Source organism: Camelina sativa, chromosome 9 (assembly GCF_000633955.1).
Source record: "Camelina sativa cultivar DH55 chromosome 9, Cs, whole genome shotgun sequence".
Taxonomy (NCBI): Eukaryota; Viridiplantae; Streptophyta; class Magnoliopsida; order Brassicales; family Brassicaceae; genus Camelina; species Camelina sativa.
In genome coordinates, this window is record NC_025693.1 from 20,265,080 (window position 1) to 20,288,256 (window position 23,177).

General features: G+C 35.1%; 2 protein-coding genes and 2 pseudogenes across 2 annotated transcripts; 2 read left to right on the plus strand and 2 right to left on the minus strand.

Annotated features, from left to right (window-relative positions):
* Window positions 485–3,969, plus strand: LOC104711487 (leucine-rich repeat receptor-like serine/threonine-protein kinase BAM2). Its single transcript, XM_010428187.2, has 2 exons — window positions 485–3,154; window positions 3,236–3,969. The coding sequence occupies exons 1-2, from the start codon at window positions 574–576 to the stop codon at window positions 3,655–3,657; spliced, it is 3,003 nt and encodes a 1,000-aa protein (XP_010426489.1). The 5' UTR covers window positions 485–573; the 3' UTR covers window positions 3,658–3,969.
* LOC104715481 lies at window positions 6,990–8,198 on the minus strand (annotated as a pseudogene).
* Window positions 10,889–15,029, minus strand: LOC104715482 (annotated as a pseudogene).
* Window positions 19,444–22,314, plus strand: LOC104711489 (branched-chain-amino-acid aminotransferase 3, chloroplastic). The gene is made up of 10 exons (XM_010428188.2): window positions 19,444–19,726; window positions 19,820–19,917; window positions 20,011–20,188; window positions 20,580–20,759; window positions 20,868–20,999; window positions 21,092–21,190; window positions 21,268–21,384; window positions 21,550–21,645; window positions 21,755–21,867; window positions 21,984–22,314. The coding sequence occupies exons 1-10, from the start codon at window positions 19,592–19,594 to the stop codon at window positions 22,099–22,101; spliced, it is 1,266 nt and encodes a 421-aa protein (XP_010426490.1). The 5' UTR covers window positions 19,444–19,591; the 3' UTR covers window positions 22,102–22,314.

Here is a 23,177-nt window from a genome sequence, read left to right on the forward strand (position 1 = left end):
TTATGTTATTCAATTAAAACAAAAGAATCATGGATTGTTAATAAATTCAAATTTTGTGTTATTGGTTTAGGATTTTATAACATTTCCTTCATAACAAAAGTCATGAAAACTCTTTCATCAAATAGAAAGATTTTGAAAGATTTTATGAAATATTTTACAAGATTAGGAAACACAAATCAGCAAGATTTAAAATAACTTCCTAAACAATCTCTTATAGAATCCTTCATTTTTACTTTCTAATTTTCTATGATTTTAAAAATCAGCAAAATTTTTAAAAACACAAAGTCATTAAAATTCTTTCTAATCCTAAACCAAGACCTTCCCCTAAGTGTGTTCTATTCTAGTTTCAGAATAAATAATGGTTTATAGAAGAAATCAAAGTTTCTTAAAAATCTCCCTCCAAGAGAAAAATCCAAAAAAAAAATGAAATAATTTATAATAAAACAATAAAATAAAACAATAAAAAATCACGCCATCTTCATCATCTTCCTCACTTACCCTCACCACACTATCACCCTTTTTAAACCAAACCCTAACTTACACAGAAAGAGAAAAAAAAATCAAAAAAGAGCCATGAAGCTTCTTCTTCTTCTTCTCCTCCTCCTCCACATTTCTCATACCTTCACCGTCGCTAAACCAATCACAGAGCTCAACGCTCTTCTCTCACTCAAATCCTCTCTCACCGGCGACGACCACTCACCACTCCTCACCTCATGGAACCTCTCATCAACAACCTTCTGTTCATGGACCGGTGTCAAGTGCGACGTCTCTCGCCGTCACGTGACCTCTCTCGACCTCTCTGGTCTCAACCTCTCCGGAACTCTCTCCTCCGACGTATCTCACTTACCTCTCTTGCAGAATCTTTCGCTCGCCGCTAATCAGATCTCAGGTCCTATCCCGCCGGAAATCTCAAAGCTCTCCGAGCTTCGTCTTCTCAATCTCTCCAATAATGTATTCAACGGTTCGTATCCCGATGAACTCTCCTCTGGATTGGTGAATCTCCGTGTTCTCGATTTGTATAACAACAACTTAACCGGAGACTTGCCGCTCTCAATCACGAACCTCACAGAGCTCCGGCATCTTCACCTCGGTGGTAATTACTTCTCCGGCAAAATCCCGGCGACGTACGGAACCTGGCCTGTTCTCGAGTACTTAGCCGTTTCCGGAAACGAGCTAATCGGAAAAATCCCTCCGGAGATCGGAAACCTAACGACCCTTCGCGAACTCTACATCGGGTATTACAACGCTTTTGAAGACGGTCTTCCACCGGAGATTGGGAATTTAACGGAGCTCCTACGTTTCGACGCCGCTAATTGCGGGTTAACCGGAGCGATTCCGCCGGAGATTGGAAAGCTTCAGAACCTAGATACGTTGTTTCTTCAAGTGAACGCGTTTGCGGGACCGTTAACTTCAGAGCTGGGATTGATTTCAAGCTTGAAATCTATGGATTTGTCTAACAATATGTTCACCGGCGAGATTCCGACGAGTTTTTCAGAGCTGAAGAACTTAACGCTTTTGAATCTCTTCAGAAACAAGCTCTACGGTGCTATACCTGAGTTCATCGGTGAATTGCCGGAGCTTGAAGTGTTACAGCTTTGGGAGAATAATTTCACCGGTGGTATCCCTCAGAAACTAGGGGATAATGGTAGATTAGTGATTCTTGATCTTTCCTCCAACAAACTCACCGGAACTTTGCCGCCGAATATGTGCTCCGGTAACAGGTTAATGACTTTAATCACTCTCGGCAACTTCTTGTTTGGTTCTATCCCGGATTCCCTTGGCAAATGTGAGTCATTGACCCGGATCCGGATGGGTCAAAATTTTCTCAACGGGTCGATTCCAAAGGGGCTTTTCGGGTTACCTAAATTATCTCAAGTGGAGCTCCAAGACAATTACCTCACCGGAGAGTTACCAATAAGTGGAGGCGTGTCTAGTGACCTTGGTCAGGTTAGTCTGTCTAATAACCAGCTCTCTGGTTCATTACCTGCAGCTATTGGAAACTTCTCCGGTGTTCAAAAACTACTCCTTGATGGTAACAAGTTCGCTGGTCCTATTCCACCGGAGATTGGGAGGCTTCAGCAGCTGTCTAAGTTGGATTTTAGTCACAATCTGTTTTCGGGTCGGATCGCACCGGAGATCAGTCGTTGTAAGCTGCTAACGTTTGTTGATCTGAGTCGTAATGAGCTCTCTGGTGACATTCCTAACGAGATCACTGGTATGAGGATCTTGAATTACTTGAATCTTTCGAGAAACCATCTCGTTGGTTCGATACCTGTGTCGATAGCATCAATGCAGAGTTTGACATCTGTTGATTTCTCTTACAACAATCTCTCCGGTTTAGTTCCAAGCACTGGACAGTTCAGTTACTTCAACTACACATCGTTCTTGGGAAATTCTGATCTTTGTGGTCCTTATTTGGGTCCTTGCGGCAAGGGAACTCACCAATCTCATGTTAAACCTTTATCAGCTACTACGAAACTGTTACTCGTCCTCGGATTGCTCTTTTGTTCGATGGTGTTTGCTATAGTGGCTATAATCAAAGCTCGGTCCTTGAGAAATGCGAGTGAAGCCAAGGCATGGAGATTGACTGCTTTCCAGAGACTAGACTTCACTTGTGACGATGTGTTGGACTCTCTCAAGGAAGACAACATCATAGGTAAAGGCGGTGCTGGGATTGTCTACAAAGGCACTATGCCTAGCGGTGACTTAGTAGCTGTCAAGAGATTAGCTACAATGTCCCATGGATCTTCTCACGATCACGGGTTCAACGCAGAGATTCAGACGCTAGGAAGGATCAGACACAGGCACATAGTGAGACTGCTCGGTTTTTGCTCTAACCACGAAACGAATCTCCTAGTGTATGAGTACATGCCTAATGGTAGTCTCGGAGAGGTTCTTCATGGCAAAAAAGGAGGTCATTTACATTGGGACACACGTTACAAGATAGCTCTTGAAGCTGCCAAAGGTCTTTGCTATCTCCATCACGATTGTTCCCCGTTGATTGTTCATAGAGATGTCAAATCCAACAACATCCTCCTCGATTCCAACTTTGAAGCTCACGTCGCTGACTTTGGTCTCGCCAAGTTCTTACAAGACTCCGGCACTTCTGAATGTATGTCCGCCATTGCTGGCTCCTACGGCTACATCGCTCCAGGTACTACTCACATTGGCATTTAATCAAACACTTGGTGAATGTAACAAAATCTCTGAAACTATTTTGTCCCTTGTTGTGCAGAGTACGCGTATACGTTGAAGGTAGATGAGAAGAGCGACGTGTACAGTTTCGGTGTTGTTCTTCTAGAACTCATCACCGGGAGAAAACCAGTCGGAGAGTTTGGCGCCGGCGTCGATATCGTTCAATGGGTTAGAAGCATGACGGATTCGAATAAAGACTGTGTGCTTAAAGTAATCGATCTTAGACTCTCTTCAGTACCAGTTCACGAAGTAACGCATGTCTTCTACGTTGCGTTGCTCTGCGTTGAAGAACAAGCGGTGGAGAGGCCGACGATGCGTGAAGTCGTTCAGATTCTCGCTGAGATCCCAAAGATGCCTCTTACGAAGCAGCTGGAGACGGAATCAGACGTGACGGAGAAAGCTCCGACGATGAATGAATCGTCGCCGGATTCAGGAAGTCCACCGGATCTCCTCAGTAATTAGATTTTCCGGCGATTGGGGTTGTTGATCGAGGGGCAAATTTGTCATTTACTTGTCTCCACGTCCTCTCGGTATAAAAATTTTAACCAATGAGATTTGGAGTTAATTACTTAAATAGCCCCCTCCTTGTCTGATTCGGTTAAGGCAAACAAGTCTGAAGTCTCAAGTGGTTTAAAACCACTCTTTTGGTTGTTTCGTTTCTATTAACGTCGGCACAAGTATTTCCAGTAGTTTTATTTTATTTATCCTTTGGTAGGAATTTTGTAATATGTACATTAAGGTTTGATTCTTAATTAAGAATTTTATTTGGTTTAATAATCTCAAGCAAACACTGTTTCATAGTGTTTCCATTATGTTGGAATTTGGAACATTTCATATTCCATTCTCACCTTTGCTTTAATTACTCTTTTGGATTGTATCTGATTGTTGTAGCTGACTAGCTGTTGTGTCACAACAAGACATTCCATGTGAAGAAAAATGAGAAAGAGAGGGAAAACTAAGGTATGAATGTGTTATGTGTGGGACTGAAGGTAAGGGGAGAAAGTGAAAGCTCACTCACAATTTCTAGAATTATTGCAAAATGTATGGGTAAAATGTCTTAATGAATTCAGATGGTCCTAAGATTTTTTTCCCAAATCTCTTCCCTTGTCTTGACGCAAAAATCTAATTTAGACGAAGCATTTATGACAACTCTCTCTCATTTATTATAAGCCATATATTCAACTTTGATTTTGACTCATCAAAAACCATATCCTTAGGTGTTGTTGCTATCCTTGATATCTAGTAATTTCTTCGATACCCATGACTGTAATTTAGGGACGAAAGAGAACAATAAGAATATTAGTTAATGATATTTTGGATGTATTATTAGCTTCTTCTACCATAGTCATTTAATTTACTTGAGTTTTCCGGCCGAGGTCCATCACAACTCAAACTACAAACGAATGTTAGATACAGTACATATGCCGCAAAGAAGAATAAGAAGGGGAAGAAAAAGAACAACAAGAAGAGCTCTATATATATATACTCTGATGATGTTTCTGAAACTAGAATATTTGTAGTTTTGTGTTTGAATTGGAACGTTTGTTTTCTTTCTTCAGTCTTCATTGGTTTTACCAAGACATTGTTATGTCACACCATTTGGTAAGAGAATCCAAATGCTGTTATTATTATACAGACTAGGTATGGACCCTCCCCGGAAAACTCACTTTAGTAAAATATTTATTACAAAAAATCTTTAATTAAATTTATTTATTAATTTATTGGGATTCTAAACTATTTAATAAAAAATTCAAAAATACAATTTGTTGGAACATTTTTTTATATTTTATTTGAAAAATATTATTTAAAAAATAATCTTACATTCACATGTGATTAAATAAAAATAATTATCAATTCTACACACATCAAATTAAACAAAGTTTTACGATTAAATGCCATGAGATTACTTTTTATTCAAAAAATATTCTTACCTTCACATGTGATTAAATAAATAATTATCAATGCTACACACATCAAATTAAAAAAAGTTTTAAGATTAAATGCCTTGAGATTACATTACAGTCGTGTTATTTCATTCACATTTATTCGTTGTAACCTTTCGTTTCCATCTTTTCGATGTCACCTTTTATCCGTGTCTTTTCGTCGTAACTTTTCATAATTTTTTTTAAATGAATAAATGCAAGCTACAATCGTCTCTTTGCAACATTACAATAATCTTTTTGTATATTTTATGAACCGCTACAACTTGTGCTTTTATTGTCAAATATGATATGTAAATGATTATATTTTAATTTTCTTTTTTTTCTTAAATGCTAAAATTATGAATACATTGTATAAGACACTATAAATTTCATGATTGATTCCAAAAGCTAAGAGAATGATTCTTCTCTCGATACTCATTGAAGCTGGCATTGTAATAATAAGCTTGTAGCCCTTGGCAGCAGCTGTAAATGCTAATCCAACTCCGGTGTTTCCACTGGTTGGCTCAATCAGCACACTCTACAGAACAAACAAAAAAGTTAAAACCAATCTCAAACCAAAAAAAAAACCTCAACATAAAATAGTGGTTTTGAGAATAAACCTCGCCTGGTTTGATAAGACCCTGTTTCTCCGCATCAGAAATCATGCTGAAACCAATCCTGCAAGAAGAAACAAGGTTTACATAAAAACCGAAACGAGGAAACATAGCATAGTTCAGTACTAAAGAAGAAACCTGTCTTTGACGCTGGAGCAAGGTTCCATCATCTCAAGCTTAGCAGCAACACGACCAACACATCCTTCAGCCACTTTGTTCAAATACACCAATGGAGTGTTCCCAATCAACGGAAGAATAAGTAAAACAGAATCAATCAATCTACATGTACATGAACATGGAACAAAAACGCAACTCCTTCGAATCTGAAGAGTGAAGATGAAGAAAAACTTACTTCAGTCACATCTTTAGCAATTCTACACGCCATGATTCAAAGCTTCACTGCTTAATTCACAAAAGAGAAAAAAACCAAAAAGGAATAAATCATCCGAATCAATTAACCAAAACACGAATCCAGTTTGTCCAACACTCAAAAACACCAAATCACTAGATTCTCAACATCGGAGTAAGCTTAATCCGATACAATTAGACGATCAAAACAGATATAAATCGAAATCGGTGGATGAGGTATAAGCAAGTAGATAAAAAAAAAAATGGTTACGTTTCATGCAATCAATCAGAAAAGCTCTAAGACCCTTCCAGCGAACATGGTGGTTTAACTTCTTTCCTAGTCTCCCTCTTCTCTCCGTCTTGACTCTGTTTCTGTCATTCGCGTCAAGCTTCTTCACGTGGCAACCTCTAGCAACAAAAACGGAAGCTCTCATACCCTTCCGGCCGCGAACATGGTGGTTTTAGAGAGGTCATATGATCAGCTCGTGTTGGATCTGAGCGCACATTACGTAGAGGACGACCCCAAGGCATAGAGACACTAGAGAGAAGTCAACAGGTTACGTTAACTTTACAGACACGGCAAGGTCGAGATTGATTCTCCGGTGTCAATCTCAGGTCCTCTGTTACAAAATTTTGTTTACATTAATTGTCATATGGAATTAGGGCATCTCCATTGGTTGGACTCTTATTTTGAAGTTCTTATATTTTTTTTTTAATTAAAAAGTATATTTTTACAAAATAAGAGTTTTTCTTGTTGAATAAAATTATAGTACTCCAATGGTACAACTTTTATTAGGGTTTTTATTTTTGAAAAAAAATTATACAACTCTTTCAATCAATAAGAGGTGCAAAAGCCCTGCATCATGGTAAACCAATAACAGTAAGATCAAGTCAAAAATCCATGATTGAGCTCAGATCAAGTCAATTTGGCCAGATTCGATTGCTCCTTTAACAATCTTGTAGCGTATGAAGTAGAGATCACCTTCCTATCATTTCCACAGTCCCAGGACTCTCTCCTCTGCCAAAACCATAGTAAACCCCACAGTTAGATAAAATAAAGGTTGTGTATGGGTATGGAGGAATAAGGTTAAGGAGGGAAGATAATTCTCTCACTCTTCAATAGGACTGCGGCACTATAAAATGTAAATTCACAATTATAGTCATCACAAAACACACACAACTCTAGCTACTGTGAAGGGAGTGTTCAACTATAGTGACAATCTGAACTAACTGATATCACAGTAATTAGGTTCAGGGAGTTACCCATATCATCCACTTCACTTATATGGGATTGCTTGAGGACCGACTGATAATTCTCGGGTAACATTAAGCAGGACAGTCTTTTCGAAATGCGTTGCCAAATCATCAGCACGCCTGCGAATGTGATCATTCAAATGTATGTCTCACAACAACAGCCATTAACGTAAATTGTAAAAACTAAAGTTTGAAGTCAAAAAGACCACTCAAACGGATACTCTTGAAAATAAGTACCTCGGCTACCTGAGGTTTTCAATTTCCGGGAGAGTTCATGTATGGGTTCATTATAATCCCGTTTCGAACTTGTAAAGTATCTCTAACAGTATCTATACCACACAGAATCTACACTAAACCTATAGCATTTACTACCACACAAAACAAAGGTGGCAAAAGAGCTTACAAGGACAAAGACAAGCCAATGAACAACTTAAAGATATCAGCCAAATAAGAAAACAAACTTTGTAGCAAAGACTCTCTCCTGCCTCAGAAAGCCGCCTTTCAGCTTCTTCTGACTTGAGGTTGTGGAACATAAACTTCTCAATCTGTAACAAACAACACTATCCATTAGAGATGATAAAGATTTTTGTTCGAGGTTCTAAAATATCCATTAGAGATGATAAAGATCCTGGATGTGGAGGAAGCTACTAAAATATCGAGATATTGCCAAAGATTTTTGCAGAGTTGATGTGCATGATGGAGATCAAACCTCTTTCTGGTTTGACAATTGGTCTTCCTTGGGGCGTCTGATTGAGATCACGGGGGAACGAGGATATATTGACCTGGGGATAAGTAAGCATATGTCAGTTGCAGAGGCATGGGAGCGTAGGCCTCGACGGCATCGGTCTGCAGATTTGAATTCCATTGAAGAAGTTTTGGCTTCTAAGCAGCGATCACGTACAAATGCAGAGGATACAACATTATGGAAAGGGAAAACTGACTATTTATCGTTCCCACTTCTCCACCAAGGATACTTGGAACCATGTTCGATCCATATCACCTTCGGTTTCTTGGCACAAAGGGGTTTGGTTTGCCCACGCAACGCCAAAGTACTCTTTTTGTGTCTGGCTGGCGACAAGGAACAGGCTTTCAACGGGGGACAGAATGCTTCTTTGGAACAGGGGTCTGGCCACGACTTGTGTTTTCTGCAATCACACTCTTGAAACTCGGGACCACCTTTTCTTCACCTGCAGTTTTACATCTGGTATATGGGCTAATGTTGCCAAGAAGATCTTTGTGGCGAGGTTCTCTTTGGACTGTCAAACATTGATCACAGCGATATCGAGCTCTTGGAAAGATCGAGTGGAGAGTTTTGCTGTCCGCTATGTTTTCCAAGCCACGGTACATGCTCTATGGCGTGAGTGAAACAGAAGACGCCATGGAGAACCTATAACCACTGCGGAGCAGTTGATCAAATCTATTGACAGACAAGTGAGGGACCGGATTCTCTCAATAGCCAAGAGTGGTGATCGACGCTACGATGCTGCTCTGCAGTATTGGCTAGCATCTCGATATTAATTTCCATACAATCTAAGCCTGTAGTCCACAATTTATTTTGATTTCTCTGTTTAACCCACATATTGCACTAGTTGTACAAAGGTTATTTTTTCTTTGAATCAAATTTAACATTTTATTCAAAAAAAAAAATAAATCAACAAGAAAAAAAAATGAGGCAAAATTTCTCTCTGTTTGGAGAAATATCACGAAGTCGAAGAGATGCAAATAGTTAAATACAAATCGGATCATAAACTCCTTATAAGAAAATAAGAAGAAAAAAAGATGATAGGTCTAATTTGAGCCTTAGTTGTGATAAGTCGGCCGAGTAAATATAAATGGGCTTGTTTTTATGAAGCCCAAAAAGAAAAGTATCCCCGTATATAAAAAAAAGTAAGCAAGGAGGAGGGAATGTAAAGTTTTGTACTGCTCGGCTTTGTCTCTTGTTCCCGAACGAAGCAGCTACTCCCGCTCTCACTTTTCCCCTTTTTCCCTAATCAATATATGTGTTTGGATAAGAAACCTTATTTCGATTTTTACTCCGCTGGCTGTTTTACCCTATCTGATATTTGGCTGTTTTTGAAAAAATGGATGGACCCAGAAACAAAAGAATTCCTCAAAACCCGGCACACCGAGTATCAATTTTATTAGAAATCTTTAAGATGATTACACTCTCTTAATTGGAGTTACACACAGCCTAAGAACACCCTCTTAGCTTGTGGCCAAACGATTTCTAACCTAACAAAAGAAGAGACAATAAACAATTTGTTTTCTACACTATTTCTCTCTTTTTCTCACCGTAAAGAGTAATCTCGCACTCTCTCAAATAGAAGAACCTATGAACGAATTCTTCTCTCACAAAACGGCTAACCATCAGAAGCATCTCCTCAATCCCTTTTATATTTGAGGGCTAAGAGATCTCCTAGGTTTGCGTTGGCCGATAATATCGACTTTCCTTATTTGATCTTATCTTCTCAATCTTGTAGATCTTCGGTTGCACGAATCCTCTACAATAGCTATCAATATCTCCATGAATATATTCAGTGAATCACACAGTCCACGTCATCAGTTAATGCTCCATCAATATTTCGTCTCACTAAAACGGCTTCGATCTTGTTCCAGCACTTCTGAAATCTCAACACTTTTGTTTATGTTCAGTCTCCACTGAAACATGCACTCACAGTTTTTTCTTCGTTAGGGTATTTTACAAGAGTAATAAATATGATGAAGGAGATGAAGGAGATGAAGGATAAGCAGGAGATGCAGGATATGAAGTATATGAAGTATATGAAGTATATGGAGGAGATGAAGGAGATGAAGGAGATGAAGAAGGAGATGAAGAAGATGAAGAAGATGAACGAGATGAAGGAGATGAAGAAGATAGAGATGGATATGAAGGAGAGAAGGATGGATATGAAGGAGATGATGAAAGGGATAAAGAGGGCTACGCAGGAGCAGGCTGGGGCTGTAACATGGGTCTATTGGGACATCAAGATGTGCCCGGTTCCGGATGGCTTTCATCCTCGTCTTGTCCGTCCGAGTATTAAGCGGTTATTGGAGAAGGATGGCTACGGTGGTCCTCTCAACGTCATTGCCTATGGAAAACTAGCGGACGTCCCTCTTGAAACCCTGAGAGAGGTCTTTTCCAGTGGAATCGATCTTAAACTTCTCCCCCACGGTTAAATATCTTCTCTCATCATCCTTATAGAGCCTTTCTACAGTAATGGATGATCTGCTGATAGATAGAGTCTCATGTCATAACTAAAATAAAACAATAATATATATTATAAACGTTATATCCACAATAATCAGTTAGTGAATCTAAAGTCCCAAAATCGAAACACTAAAGAGTATTATCCTTACCCGGTTTCTTCACAACCTCGAAGTAGCAGAAACAAAGATCTGAGTCAGTTTGTAGAGGACGAGCTTGAGCTTCTCCATGAGAATGCGTAGAGACGATTTTGACTAACCAAGCTTCAGGGCAATGCATCAGTTTGTAGAGAACGAGCTTGAGCTCCTCCATAAGAATGCGTGTGGAAATGAGCAATGATGGAGCTAGAGCTAGGGCTTGTTTTGGTCAACCTCATCACGATCCATCATTGTCTGTTTCAAAAGCATATTAGACATTTCGTCTTAATTGCTATCTTACAATGCTTGGGACTGCCATGAAACACAAACACACATAAGTAGGAAAGCAACGAACGTACCTTAAGAAGTTGCTGTAATTGTAACGAATGGCCAGGAAGGAGAGGAAGTTTCCCTTCTTTGATATTAAGGGATTGGTTTCTTGATTCTGTAAGAGGAGATCCTCTAATCAGCTCGTATACCGTGACACCTAAAGAGAAGATATCGACCTTGTCAAGGTGCTCATAGTCTTCGTTTAGTATTTCTTGAGGCATGTAACGGTGCATCTCCCTCTTCTACTGGTAAGCTTTTGTCCAATCGCGTGGCACAACCAAAGTCACCGAGCTTGCAAACACCGTTCTTGATGTATATGTTGTCTGGTTTTACATCTAAATGAGCTATTCCTTTCTCATGAATAAACTGTAATGCCTTAGCTATCTGTAAGAGACATAGTACAATGATATGNATATATATATGTGGATAAGAATTCTCAGTAATTAAGCTGCTCTCTATATACTTGATTTTACATGAAAGTTAAGTAAGTGTTTACCTGATGCATTATCACCAAGATTTCTCTTTCTGAGACCTTAAGAGAAGATTTCTTGGACAAGCTGTGATCACAGAGTTCCAGCTAAATGTACAATTGTTCATTTTCAAACCACGAGTTGTAGTATCCTACTACATTTTCATGAAACCCTACAAACAAAATAAGATAGAAACGGGTTAAGGCTACACTGATCTTAGCTTGCAATCAGGGACGAAACGAGAGACTGTACTGATTACTGACCTAGCGCAGCAAGAGCTTGGACTTCCATCATAGCTTTACGTCTGCAAAAACTCGATAATGATTACTTGAACAAAATGGTCCAAACATGATGAACTACTTTTTTAAAAAGCAGATATATGTGTCTTTCTCTTACTAAGAAAACTACCGAAAATATATACCTCTCTGAATCTAGATGCAATTTCCTAGTGACAGCATATAGGCAACCATCAATTCTCTTCAACACCTTAAAATACACGACTGAAGTTTCCAACACCAATTTGCCGGAGAAACCAAACCAAATTACGTAAGAAGAAGCAACATAATTCCAAGTTAAAAGAGCACCTTTCGCTTACCTGAATTTCAAGAAAGTCCGTGAGATATCTTGACAAGCCATCCCCAGTTATACTTGCAGGGAGAAAACCTGCATAAAAACTGAAGAAGCGTTTCAGGAAACTCTTGAGTAAGAAATTTAGGGACAACAAACTTACTTGCACATTTTGATCTCTGATATCCGAAAGGATCAGTAGCAGTCTCTGCAGACTGATTCATCACATACGGATTCTTGAGGCAAGGGGGAGGCATAGCCCGACACCGCAGAGCAACAGCAGTCTTTGAAACATATCAAAAGTCCTCTCTGTTTGATTAGCTTGGAGTTTATCCATCATGACCTCATCTGTGTCAGTACCATCATTCTCTTGTTCATCTACTCTATTTTTAGAAGACCAGGTGGGATTTGAAGGATTCAGTGTGAAACTTTCTGCAGTAAAGAAATGTAAAAATGTAAAGGCAAAAAAATATCCCTATGAACAACGTTTGGTTGAAGACCCTCGTGTAGATACGCCAATCTGCAGTTTTAGCAAAGATTTACATACAACTATAGGTTATAAACAAAATAGAAGCTATTCCAGGATTACATACAACTCAAAAGTTATCCCGAGTATGCCTTGATTAGAAGAGCATATAAGGGAGCATTTAGAAGCTGTAGATGCTCTCGTATGCTTTGTTTCTATATGCTCTCATTTGAAGCATTTACCAAGCATTTAACTCTAAAATATTAATATATATTAAAATAATTTTAAATAATTAATTTATTTTGTAAAATTATGATTTTATAAAAGATAAATTTTTTTTGTTATAAGATAATATATATGAGAAACTACTTAATGTTAATATGTTATTATTTAAGATAATATAATAGTTTATTTAATACATTAAAATATTAATGTGGATATAATGTTTATAATATATATTATTGTTTTATTTTAGTTTAATGTGTTATATTATATATATTTTAAAAAGTTATTGAAATTAAAAATGTAAATATATATATAAACTTTATAAAAAATTATAATATATATTAATTATTTGTAGTTAATGTGTACATTATAAATATATATAATTAAAAAATTTTAAATTACACATTTATATACATAAAAATTTATAAAATTTATTAAATGTAAAATTTATTTTAAAAAGTTATATAGAAATGAGTGATAATTATTTTTTTTAATGAAACAAATTTAAATTATATTTTTTAATTTATAACATATGTTAAATATAAATATAACTAGAACTGGATCCGTGCTAAAGCACGGGTTGAAATTTTTTCTGTTTATTTTATAATTTTTATTTAAATCACTATATATATGATTGTTTTATTTGTTTTAAAAATCTATTTTTAATGAAATATTATGCCATGAAATCATGTTTTGAATATGATTTATATGACTTATGAAATAATAACTATTTTGTAAAATAGTTTAGTAGATTTAGATTTTAACCCGCGGGTTAATTTATTTGTTAAACTAAATTAATTTTTTTTTGTTTATTAATTTTATTTGATTTGTTTAGTTTTTAAAATTATATATTGTATTTTGATTGTTAATTCTATAACTTAACCTACAATATTTGATTTGCTCATGATTTTACAAGATGATGATCTTAGGGTTCTTAGAGTTGAGAATTTGGGACATTTTTATCGGGTTAAGAAAATTAGGTCGGATCGGGTTTGTAATGTCAGTCAGATTTTAAATTTGGTTTCGTTTTGGTTTGACCAAGATTTTCTACCGGTTTAGTATGTAAACCGATTAAACTGATTTATGGGCAACTAGATGACAACTTTTGATTTGAGGAGGATTTAAGTTGAGAACTATTTTTTCGGAACATCTGAGATGTAGTGAAAGTTTGAGTTCTATATGGTACAATATACGTAGTTCTCATGAGCAAATAGAATGTTTTCCCGTAAAATGAGCTGCAATATCACATAAATTGGTCGTTAAAATGGTATATAAAGCCTATTTCGGAAGGATTTTGGGCTTTAATAACTTAATTAATATTCAAATAAAAATATACATTGGTGGGAACAGGTCAGGACGATAAAATTAAAGAAACTGCTCAATGCTTTAACTTTTTTTTTTCTTTTTTTTTTGAATTACTAAAAGGTTCTCGCTGCTTCGCTCAAAGATTTGTTCTTCTTTGCTCTCTCCCTTGGTATGATTTCTAATTGACATAGTTTAGTTTTATCCACCGAAGGTTTTGTCAGTCTTATGTTCTCTTTAGATTGTTTCTTTTTTTTCCCGGCGAAACAAATTCATTCATTGATAACAACATGAGTTTACAAGGTCATTACAGAAACTTCAAAAGCAAATTATTACATAAGCAGAAATATGCGCCATATACTGAAGATGATAAAACAAAGAGTGAATTTGACGATGCTTTCTTTAAAGTCTTACTCGCTAACAGCCAAATAAAACCGTTATTTTCCTCCTTGGTAATCAATCTTCTTATACGAAAGTTGTGCTTGGCTAACTTTTCTTTGTAGAAATACCAAAATGCACATCGTATTACAAAACCCATTGCTTTTGTTGATAGCTCTGAACAGTCAACAATCTGATACCAATTAGTCTGTATCAGTGTTTTTCTAAGAAATACTGACATTGTTTTCCTCTCGAAAATATCCAAAACAAGCATTAGTCTGTCCTGAGCCTCTTTCTTGACCCTAATCTTGCCAATTCCTATGTCGAAAACCCAGATTGCAGACCCAAACCAAAAGGTGGTGGGTAATGAAACTCGCTGAGAACATCGCTTCCGTCTCGGACCAAATACATAAATGAAATTCTCTTGAGTTAGTGAAGAACCCCATAATTTTTCCAACAATGGGTAGATTGTCGACTTTAAGAAGTAACCATCAACATCATCGCCAGTTAATGTTGATTCCTTTGTTTTGTAACCAGTGAACATATCTCTAAATCCAAAAGTATCAAACAATATCATTGTCCGACTGTAGTCAAAGCCAAGCATCCATAGTTCCATCCCCCAAGAGTATAAAACACAAGCACATATTCCTGGATCCCAAATCCAGAATGGATCTCCCTTTCTCAAATAGGATAGATCCAAATAAGAGGCATATCCCCTTTGATGTTGATAGTGACACGTTTCTATATTGAAACGACAAACACCGTTCATAGACGGAAAGAAACCGACACAAAAACTCTTGGACTGATACCAGATTAGGGTCGAAATAAAACTCTTCCACAGGAAGAGAAAGATAAAACGAAATTGAGACGACGACATTACCAATCCCATCGTTTGATTCTGAGACCTCTGTTCCCTGCTGTTATGAAACGAGAGAAACACGTTCGACTGTGAATCCATTACTCTCGCGAAGTATAATGATCTTTGGGTGTTATTAAACATCACCCAAACAGGAGAAGATGATAATTTCAAGATCTGAATTAGGAGTGGAATGGACGAGATTGACAAGACGGAGGTTTGGGATTTCTGAATTCGCAGCAAATCAAAGTAAAAACAAGAGAAATTAGAAACTGAAGGAAAAAGAAAGGATTGGCCGACGCCGGAGAAGCCAGCGCCGGCCGGAAACCGGTGATAATAGAGGTTGTGTTGCTGAAGTAACTGCCTTCACGATATCGCCTTCGACGAGAGAATTGGTCTTCTCTCTAGATTGTTTCTTTCTTTAGTTTCTCTGGTTAGAAAGACTTAGTTAGTTATTATAACTACTAGGTATGGAGCACCCGCGATATCACGGAGAACTCATTTTAGTAAAATATTTATTACAAAAAATATTTAATTAAATTTATTTATTAATTTATTAGGATTCTAAACTATTTAATAAAAATTTCAAAATACAATTTGTTGGAACATTTTTTATATTTTATTTGAAAAGTATTATTTAAAAAATAATCTTACCTTCACATGTGATTAAATAAAAATAATTATCAATTCTACACACATCAAATTAAACAAAGTTTTACGATTAAATGCCATGAGATTACTTTTTATTCAAAGAATATTCTTAAAAAAAATAATCTTACCTTCACATGTGATTAAATAAATAATTATCAATGCTACACACATCAAATTAAACAAAGTTTTAAGATTAAATGCTATGAGATTACATTACAGTCGTGTTATTTCGTTCACATTTATTCGTTATAACCTTTCATTTCCATCTTTTCGATGTCACCTTTTATCTGTGTCTTTTCGTCGTAACTTTTAATAATTTTTTTTTAAATGAATAAATACAAGCTACAGTCGTGTCGTCTCTTTGCAACATTACAATCATCTTTTTGTATATTTTATGAACCGCTACAACTTGTGCTCTTGTTGTCAAATATGATATGTAAATGATTATATTTTAAATTTTCTTTTTTTCTTAAATGCTAAATTATGAATACATTGTATAAGACACTATAAATTTCCTAAATAACCGTTTAATAAATTACAAATATTCAAAATATTATTTGAGGACCATTCTTAAAATGACATAATTTTTATTTTTTAAAATTCATTTCAATTAATTATTTTATTATTTTTTAGCATAACTCAAACATATTTTGATTTCTATTTCCAAAATCAATTTTTACTTCATAAAAGTGAGTATAAATATTACTATTCAAACAATCAGTAAGAAAATTACCAATCCTCTAAAATTTGAATATAACTTAACAGAAAATTATCACATATTTTATTTATTTGAATCAAAACTCAGTTACAATATTCATAAATAAAAATTAATATATCTATTTTCATAAAGGCAGTATTGTAAATGAATATATAATACAAACAACTATCGTTTTATAGATGAAACATATATTTATAGAAAACAACCTATAGTCATTAAACATTTTGGCAATTATAATAGATTATATATATATGGTTAATCCATTGAGTATACTTACTAGTTATTTTTCTCCGCATAAGATGTTGGTTACTTATCCTGAGTCACACATAAATAAATAATGTAATAAATATTAAAAGGAAACAATAGTATTTAGGTGTATAATGTAGCATCAACAATGTGCGCGTCTAAGAAAAATGGTCGGCCAAGGACGGCCGGGTTCATTGCTCTCACGCACTCCTCTTCTTTTTGGCTGTCAGAATCCAAAATCTTTTTAAACTTTTAAAATATTTTGATATTCAATATCTTTTGTTGTTAAGATTTCAATTTGAGCATATTATGACTAGAACTAAATATACAAATTCCCTTTAACATATATGAAGTTGTAGATAAGTCTTTGTCGTCAAGATAGTTTATTGGACAATCATCTTAACCGCCAATATTTATGTTGATCCCCGGTTTTCCATCTTCTAATAAACTGAATATTTCCAACAGTAGAAAAATAGAAATATTTTATTTTTGTTTTCACCTTGATATTTCATAATCATATATTTTTTTTAAAAATAGAAATCTAGAAATAGATATTGTTTTCTAAAATTCAATTAGTTTTCTAATCAAAAAGCATGAGAATAGAAAAATATATACGAACCAATATGCTCTCATTTTCTGAAGAACCAACTTGAACCACATTTATAAACAGCTAAAACAAACCTTTTGGTTTGGATTCATACCAATAGAATGATAACCCTGGAAGAAGTATATGGTTAAAGAAAGCATCTTAAGATTACTTAAACGGAAACAAAAAAATTATATAAATATATTTTAGTATTGTAGACACAACCATAGATATCAAATTTACCAAACAAATTGCAATGGTTCATGAAATAAATCAAAAATTTTAATGGTTCATCAAATAAACGAAATTTGTCGTGGTGTAATTAAAAGGTTGCAACAATTCATTTAAATATATTTTAGTTATTTAAAACTATTAAATAATAATTTATATATGAAAAGTTCATCCAAGTGATATGATCTTAAATATTAAATATACTAATGTTGTAATGGTTCAATTAAACGGCTAAATATATTTTAAAAAATTAAAAATAATTATTTATGAAGATGTATATTTAGAGACTGAATATAATTAAATATTACAATGATTCACAAAACTTATCAAACTGCAATAGATTTTTCACCGTGATGAGACTTCACTTCTAACAAATTGTCTTTTAACTAATAAAAATATAAAAAAAATTTGAATACAATGATGAGAAGTTATTTATATATAGATTTCTAAAGATGAGAATATTTGAATAGACACAACTATTTGTAAGAGACACAACTCTTGATTTAACAGACGCAACTTTTGAGAGAGACGCAACCGTTGTTATTTTCTTTCAAAAAAATAAAATAAAAATTATTTTACGAAAATGTACGACGAAAAATCGTAACTGTTGTTTGTATTTATTCAGATTGTTATTATTATATAGATTTTTTCCGCTTCAGAAATCAAGGAAAGTTCAACATACCAAAGAAACAAAACAAGAGCAATAATCCAAAAAGAGTATAAACAAATAGACAGACACATCTCATGGACTCTTGAGTATAGAAACATACCACGCCGTTTCACTGGTTCATACAATCTACCCAGAGTACGTACATTTATCTTATCTTCCACCCTTTATTTGTGTTGGGGTTTTAGGCTCGTTCCAGATTTGTTTGGGTTAGGCCCATTATATATCTTCAAGACGGGATTGACAAAAACGCATGAAGCACGTGTTCTTTTGAACGTATCTAAGTAAGTAGTTGGTGAAAATGGTGAGCAAATCAAACCCCATATTCGGTCTTACATTTTTTTTGAGCCTTATTATTATTTTGCTATTGTATTATCAGTCATTTTCTTTTTTCTTTATTATTATATTTTTTTCTCAAAGACTCTCACTTTTCTTTGTTAAATCTTTGTACAATTTCTGATTTCTATTTTATAATTCATGTCTCTCCTAGTGAACTATAACGAAAAAAACCCACAAAAAAAAAAAAAAACTATAATTTTCTCTTAGTCAACTACAAAAAAAAAACTATCCTAATAAATCAATATCTTACAGACTTACACGATCAATCTTTTCCTTGTGTATAATTGGACTACAATTGTTTTCTATGTTTGTAATTACACCAATATTCTTCCTAAATTCCAGTTTAATTCCAGTTAAACCGATTATTAGACTACTACATAGTAAAAATACAAGTAAGGTTTATTGAATCACTGATAAAGTTATCTTTTTATAAAAATTATTGCAATGGATTCATGTGTGTAGATTCTAATTTATTTGCACACCAAAAAAAAAAAAAAATATATATATATATATATATATATATATATATAGATTTTTTGGTTAAAAATGATCAAATCCAATGTCAGTATATTTATGCATCATTTAGAACACACTATTGGAATAATATTTTTAATTTGGATGATTGAATAACACACTCTAATTTTTATTGTACTTATTATTATTATTATTATTATTATTTATTTTTGCCTCTCTTATAAAAAGAATTGATTACAACAAATAAAACTGAAATGAGGTGTTGTTGTTAGGGTAAAGAAGCAAAAACCGAAACGCAACACAGAGAGAGAGAGAGAGAGAGCCTCCTCCGTCTCCCCCATATTGTCGTCTTTATCAAAGAAGAAGAAGAAACACATAAACAAACACTTGCAAAAACATTTTCAGAAGCAATGGAGAGAGCAGTAATCTCCCCGAGTCTTAATCAAAATTACCTACTTTGTCCTTCACGCGCCTTCTCCACGCGCCTCCACTCTTTCTCCTCTACTCGGAACTTATCGCCGCCGTCATCTTCTTCCTCCATCAAGGTCAACTCTTCTTTACTGTTTTATCGATTCCTCAAAATGTTATCATCTTCATTTTCTGATCTAAACCCATTTCTCCGATGATTATATCCACAGCTTCAGCATTCTTCGTCTTCTTCCTCTGTATTGTTAAGTGTCATCAATGGTGGTGCCTCTCTTACTCGATGCAACGCTGTGCTCTCCAATTCTTCCAGGTTTGTTTGGAAATCAGAATCAACATCTCTTTGGGATTGTTTGTCCAAATTCATCCAGGTCACCACTTAGATATATGTTTTTGTCTAAATTAGTACGGAAGTGTCTGAAGTAGCCGACATAGATTGGGATAACATTGGATTTGGGCTTAAGCCGACTGATTACATGTATGTGATGAAATGCAACATCGATGGAGAGTTCTCTAAAGGTGAATTGCAACGTTTTGGAAACATTGAAGTCAGCCCTTCTGCTGGTGTACTCAACTATGGACAGGTTTCTTTCTTTAGTTTTCTTCTTCAAAGTCATCTCCTTTACTGTTTAACGAGCTTGATCATACTAAGCTTAATCTGTGGGAATGGGATTGAGGTTAAGGAATTGAAAATATGTGATAAACTTTGTCGATTTTGTTTCATAGTTTCTTAAAGTCCTGTCCTTTACCGTAACACAATCTGTCAACGAGTCTATTCTCGTGGTTGCTATGTTAGTTGCATATAATGAGGATTTCTGTTATCTACCGAATCTATCTTTATCTATTGCACGGAAAAATTCTTCTTTTACCTGTAATTGATGATGAGAGAGATGCCAAGAGTGTTTGTGGTGTTGATTGGAATTGAGGATTACTAGAGTCTTCTTTGTTCAAGTTCTTGTTTTTGCTTGTTTGTAGGGATTGTTTGAAGGGCTAAAAGCTTACAGAAAGGAAGATGGTAATAATATCCTCCTCTTCCGTCCTGAGGAGAATGCAAACCGTATGAGAAATGGTGCTGAGAGGATGTGTATGCCTGCTCCATCCGTTGAGCAGTTTGTCGAAGCTGTGAAAGAAACTGTATTAGCAAACAAACGTTGGGTAATGAATCACACAGTTTTGTCTTTGTCCCGATATGCAGAGGAAATTATCTATATATTTTGTTTGATGTTATGACTGTAACATGTGTGTTGATGTCTTTGTTTTTAGGTTCCACCTCCAGGTAAAGGTTCCTTATATGTGAGACCGTTGCTTATGGGGACAGGAGCTGTTCTTGGTCTTGCACCTGCACCAGAATATACTTTCATTATCTATGTTTCGCCTGTCGGGAACTACTTCAAGGTCTTTCAAAGTTCCTCTTTCGATCAATTCCATATTTTTTGGATGTTCTTCTTTTCTGTAAATGATGATTCGGATTTATATAATGATGTCAGGAAGGTGTGGCACCAATCAATTTGATTGTGGAAAATGATTTTCACCGTGCAACTCCTGGTGGTACCGGAGGTGTTAAAACCATTGGCAACTATGCTGCAGTAAGTAAAAGCTGATTCTTTGAATATATTGATTACCAGGTATTTGTAACTCACACATACAACTTATAATCATTTAGGTACTGAAGGCACAGTCGATTGCGAAAGCTAAAGGATATTCTGATGTTTTGTATCTTGATTGCGTTTACAAAAGATTTCTTGAAGAGGTCTCGTCTTGCAATATATTCATCGTAAAGGTAAGGAAAAAAACGAATCTTTGGGAATCTGATGATGCCTTGTAGAGTCTATAAGATGTCTACCCCCTTAGAAGTCTAAATTTCTAAGGCGTAGGAGATGTACAAACATATCAAGATACTGATTCTCTTAGATAATGATTCTTTACCAACATTTGTCTTTCTCAGGATAATGTGATTGCTACTCCTGAAATAAAAGGAACCATTTTACCAGGGATTACGCGGAAAAGTATAATCGACGTGGCTCGAACGCAAGGGTTTCAGGTAATCTCTCTCCCTTTCTTCAGATTCTCAACAATACTCGCATCTTTAAAGTGGATCATAGCACTACACTACTGGCTTGTGATCACGGTGCATGTTTATTTGGTATCAGGTGGAGGAACGGAATGTGACAGTGGATGAATTATTAGAAGCAGACGAGGTTTTCTGCACAGGGACTGCTGTGGTTGTCTCTCCAGTTGGAAGTGTTACTTACAAAGGCAAAAGGTAAAACCTTTATTTCCTTGTATCCCCCATTAAACAAAAGCTAGACCTAAAAAGCTGTAAAGCTTTCGCCTTTTTATGTGTATGTCATAAGAGCTTTTTATTTTTCTGAAACGCAGAGTGTCTTACGGAGAAGGTACCTTTGGAACTGTGTCGAAGCAACTCTACACCGTCCTGACAAGCTTGCAGATGGGTTTGATTGAAGACAACATGAATTGGACTGTGAATCTGAGTTGAGCCAGGCAAAATGCAATTATCAGTTCGGCTTCTTGGTTTTGCTTTTCATTTCCTATATGGTCTGTGATTCTGATTCGTGAGAACTATAAGTTGGGATTGTTTAGAATCTGGTTTATCTAATACTTCAGATTTTACAACTTAGATGGTTCAATATCTGTAGATGTTGTTACCTCTCAGTACCAATAATCTTATTTACATATTTGTTTCTGATTACATGTTTACATCCAATGGTTACATATTTCTGATTACATGTTAACATCCCAAGTCTAAAGCACCATTTCTAAGACATAATTGATATCTATCAGATTTTAAACCAGAACTTATCAGTAAGCAAAAAGTAAAAAGGCAATAACAAGCCATAATAGTCTCTAAGGAGCGTGGACTTCGACTTGGTACGACTTGAAAAGATGTCATGATTATCTCATGATTACGAGATGATGACATGTCTTATCTACTAGACTAGTATAAAAAGTAGTGAGGATGACTTAAATTAGTGAAGTCTTATAATGTAGTATAAACAGAAAAAGAAAAGAGATAGACTTTGTTCAAAAAAAAAAAAAAAGAGATAGATAGGTGTGTTTTTGATGTGAACAACTTTTTTTTTTTTTTTAACCTTTAGAGTACTTCCAAAAGTCTTATTGGGACCTAAATAATAGTAGCCAAAAAGACCAAATTATTGAAGATGTTTTTTAAAAAATATGCTTACTCAATAGTTAATATATTCAAACCTCTTCCTCTTAGCCTTTTGTTTGTTTTATTTTATATATATATATTTTTTTCTGTTTGGGTTAAATTCATAGTAATGTAAAACTACAATTATCATACCATTCTATAGTCATTAATATTCATATGATTTTTTTTTTTGTCAACAGCATGCATTACACTTGTTTATATTTAAATGGTGATCTAATTATATCATTAACACAAATCAATAGGTATATGTTAGAAATGCTTTTATCTAACTTTATGAAAAGTGGAAAGAAGAGATGGCCTATACGCTACAAGACCAATTCCTACCAATGGGCAATGGTGTTGAAATCTTCACAACTTTTTCCTTTCTTTAAGAGCTTTAAAGT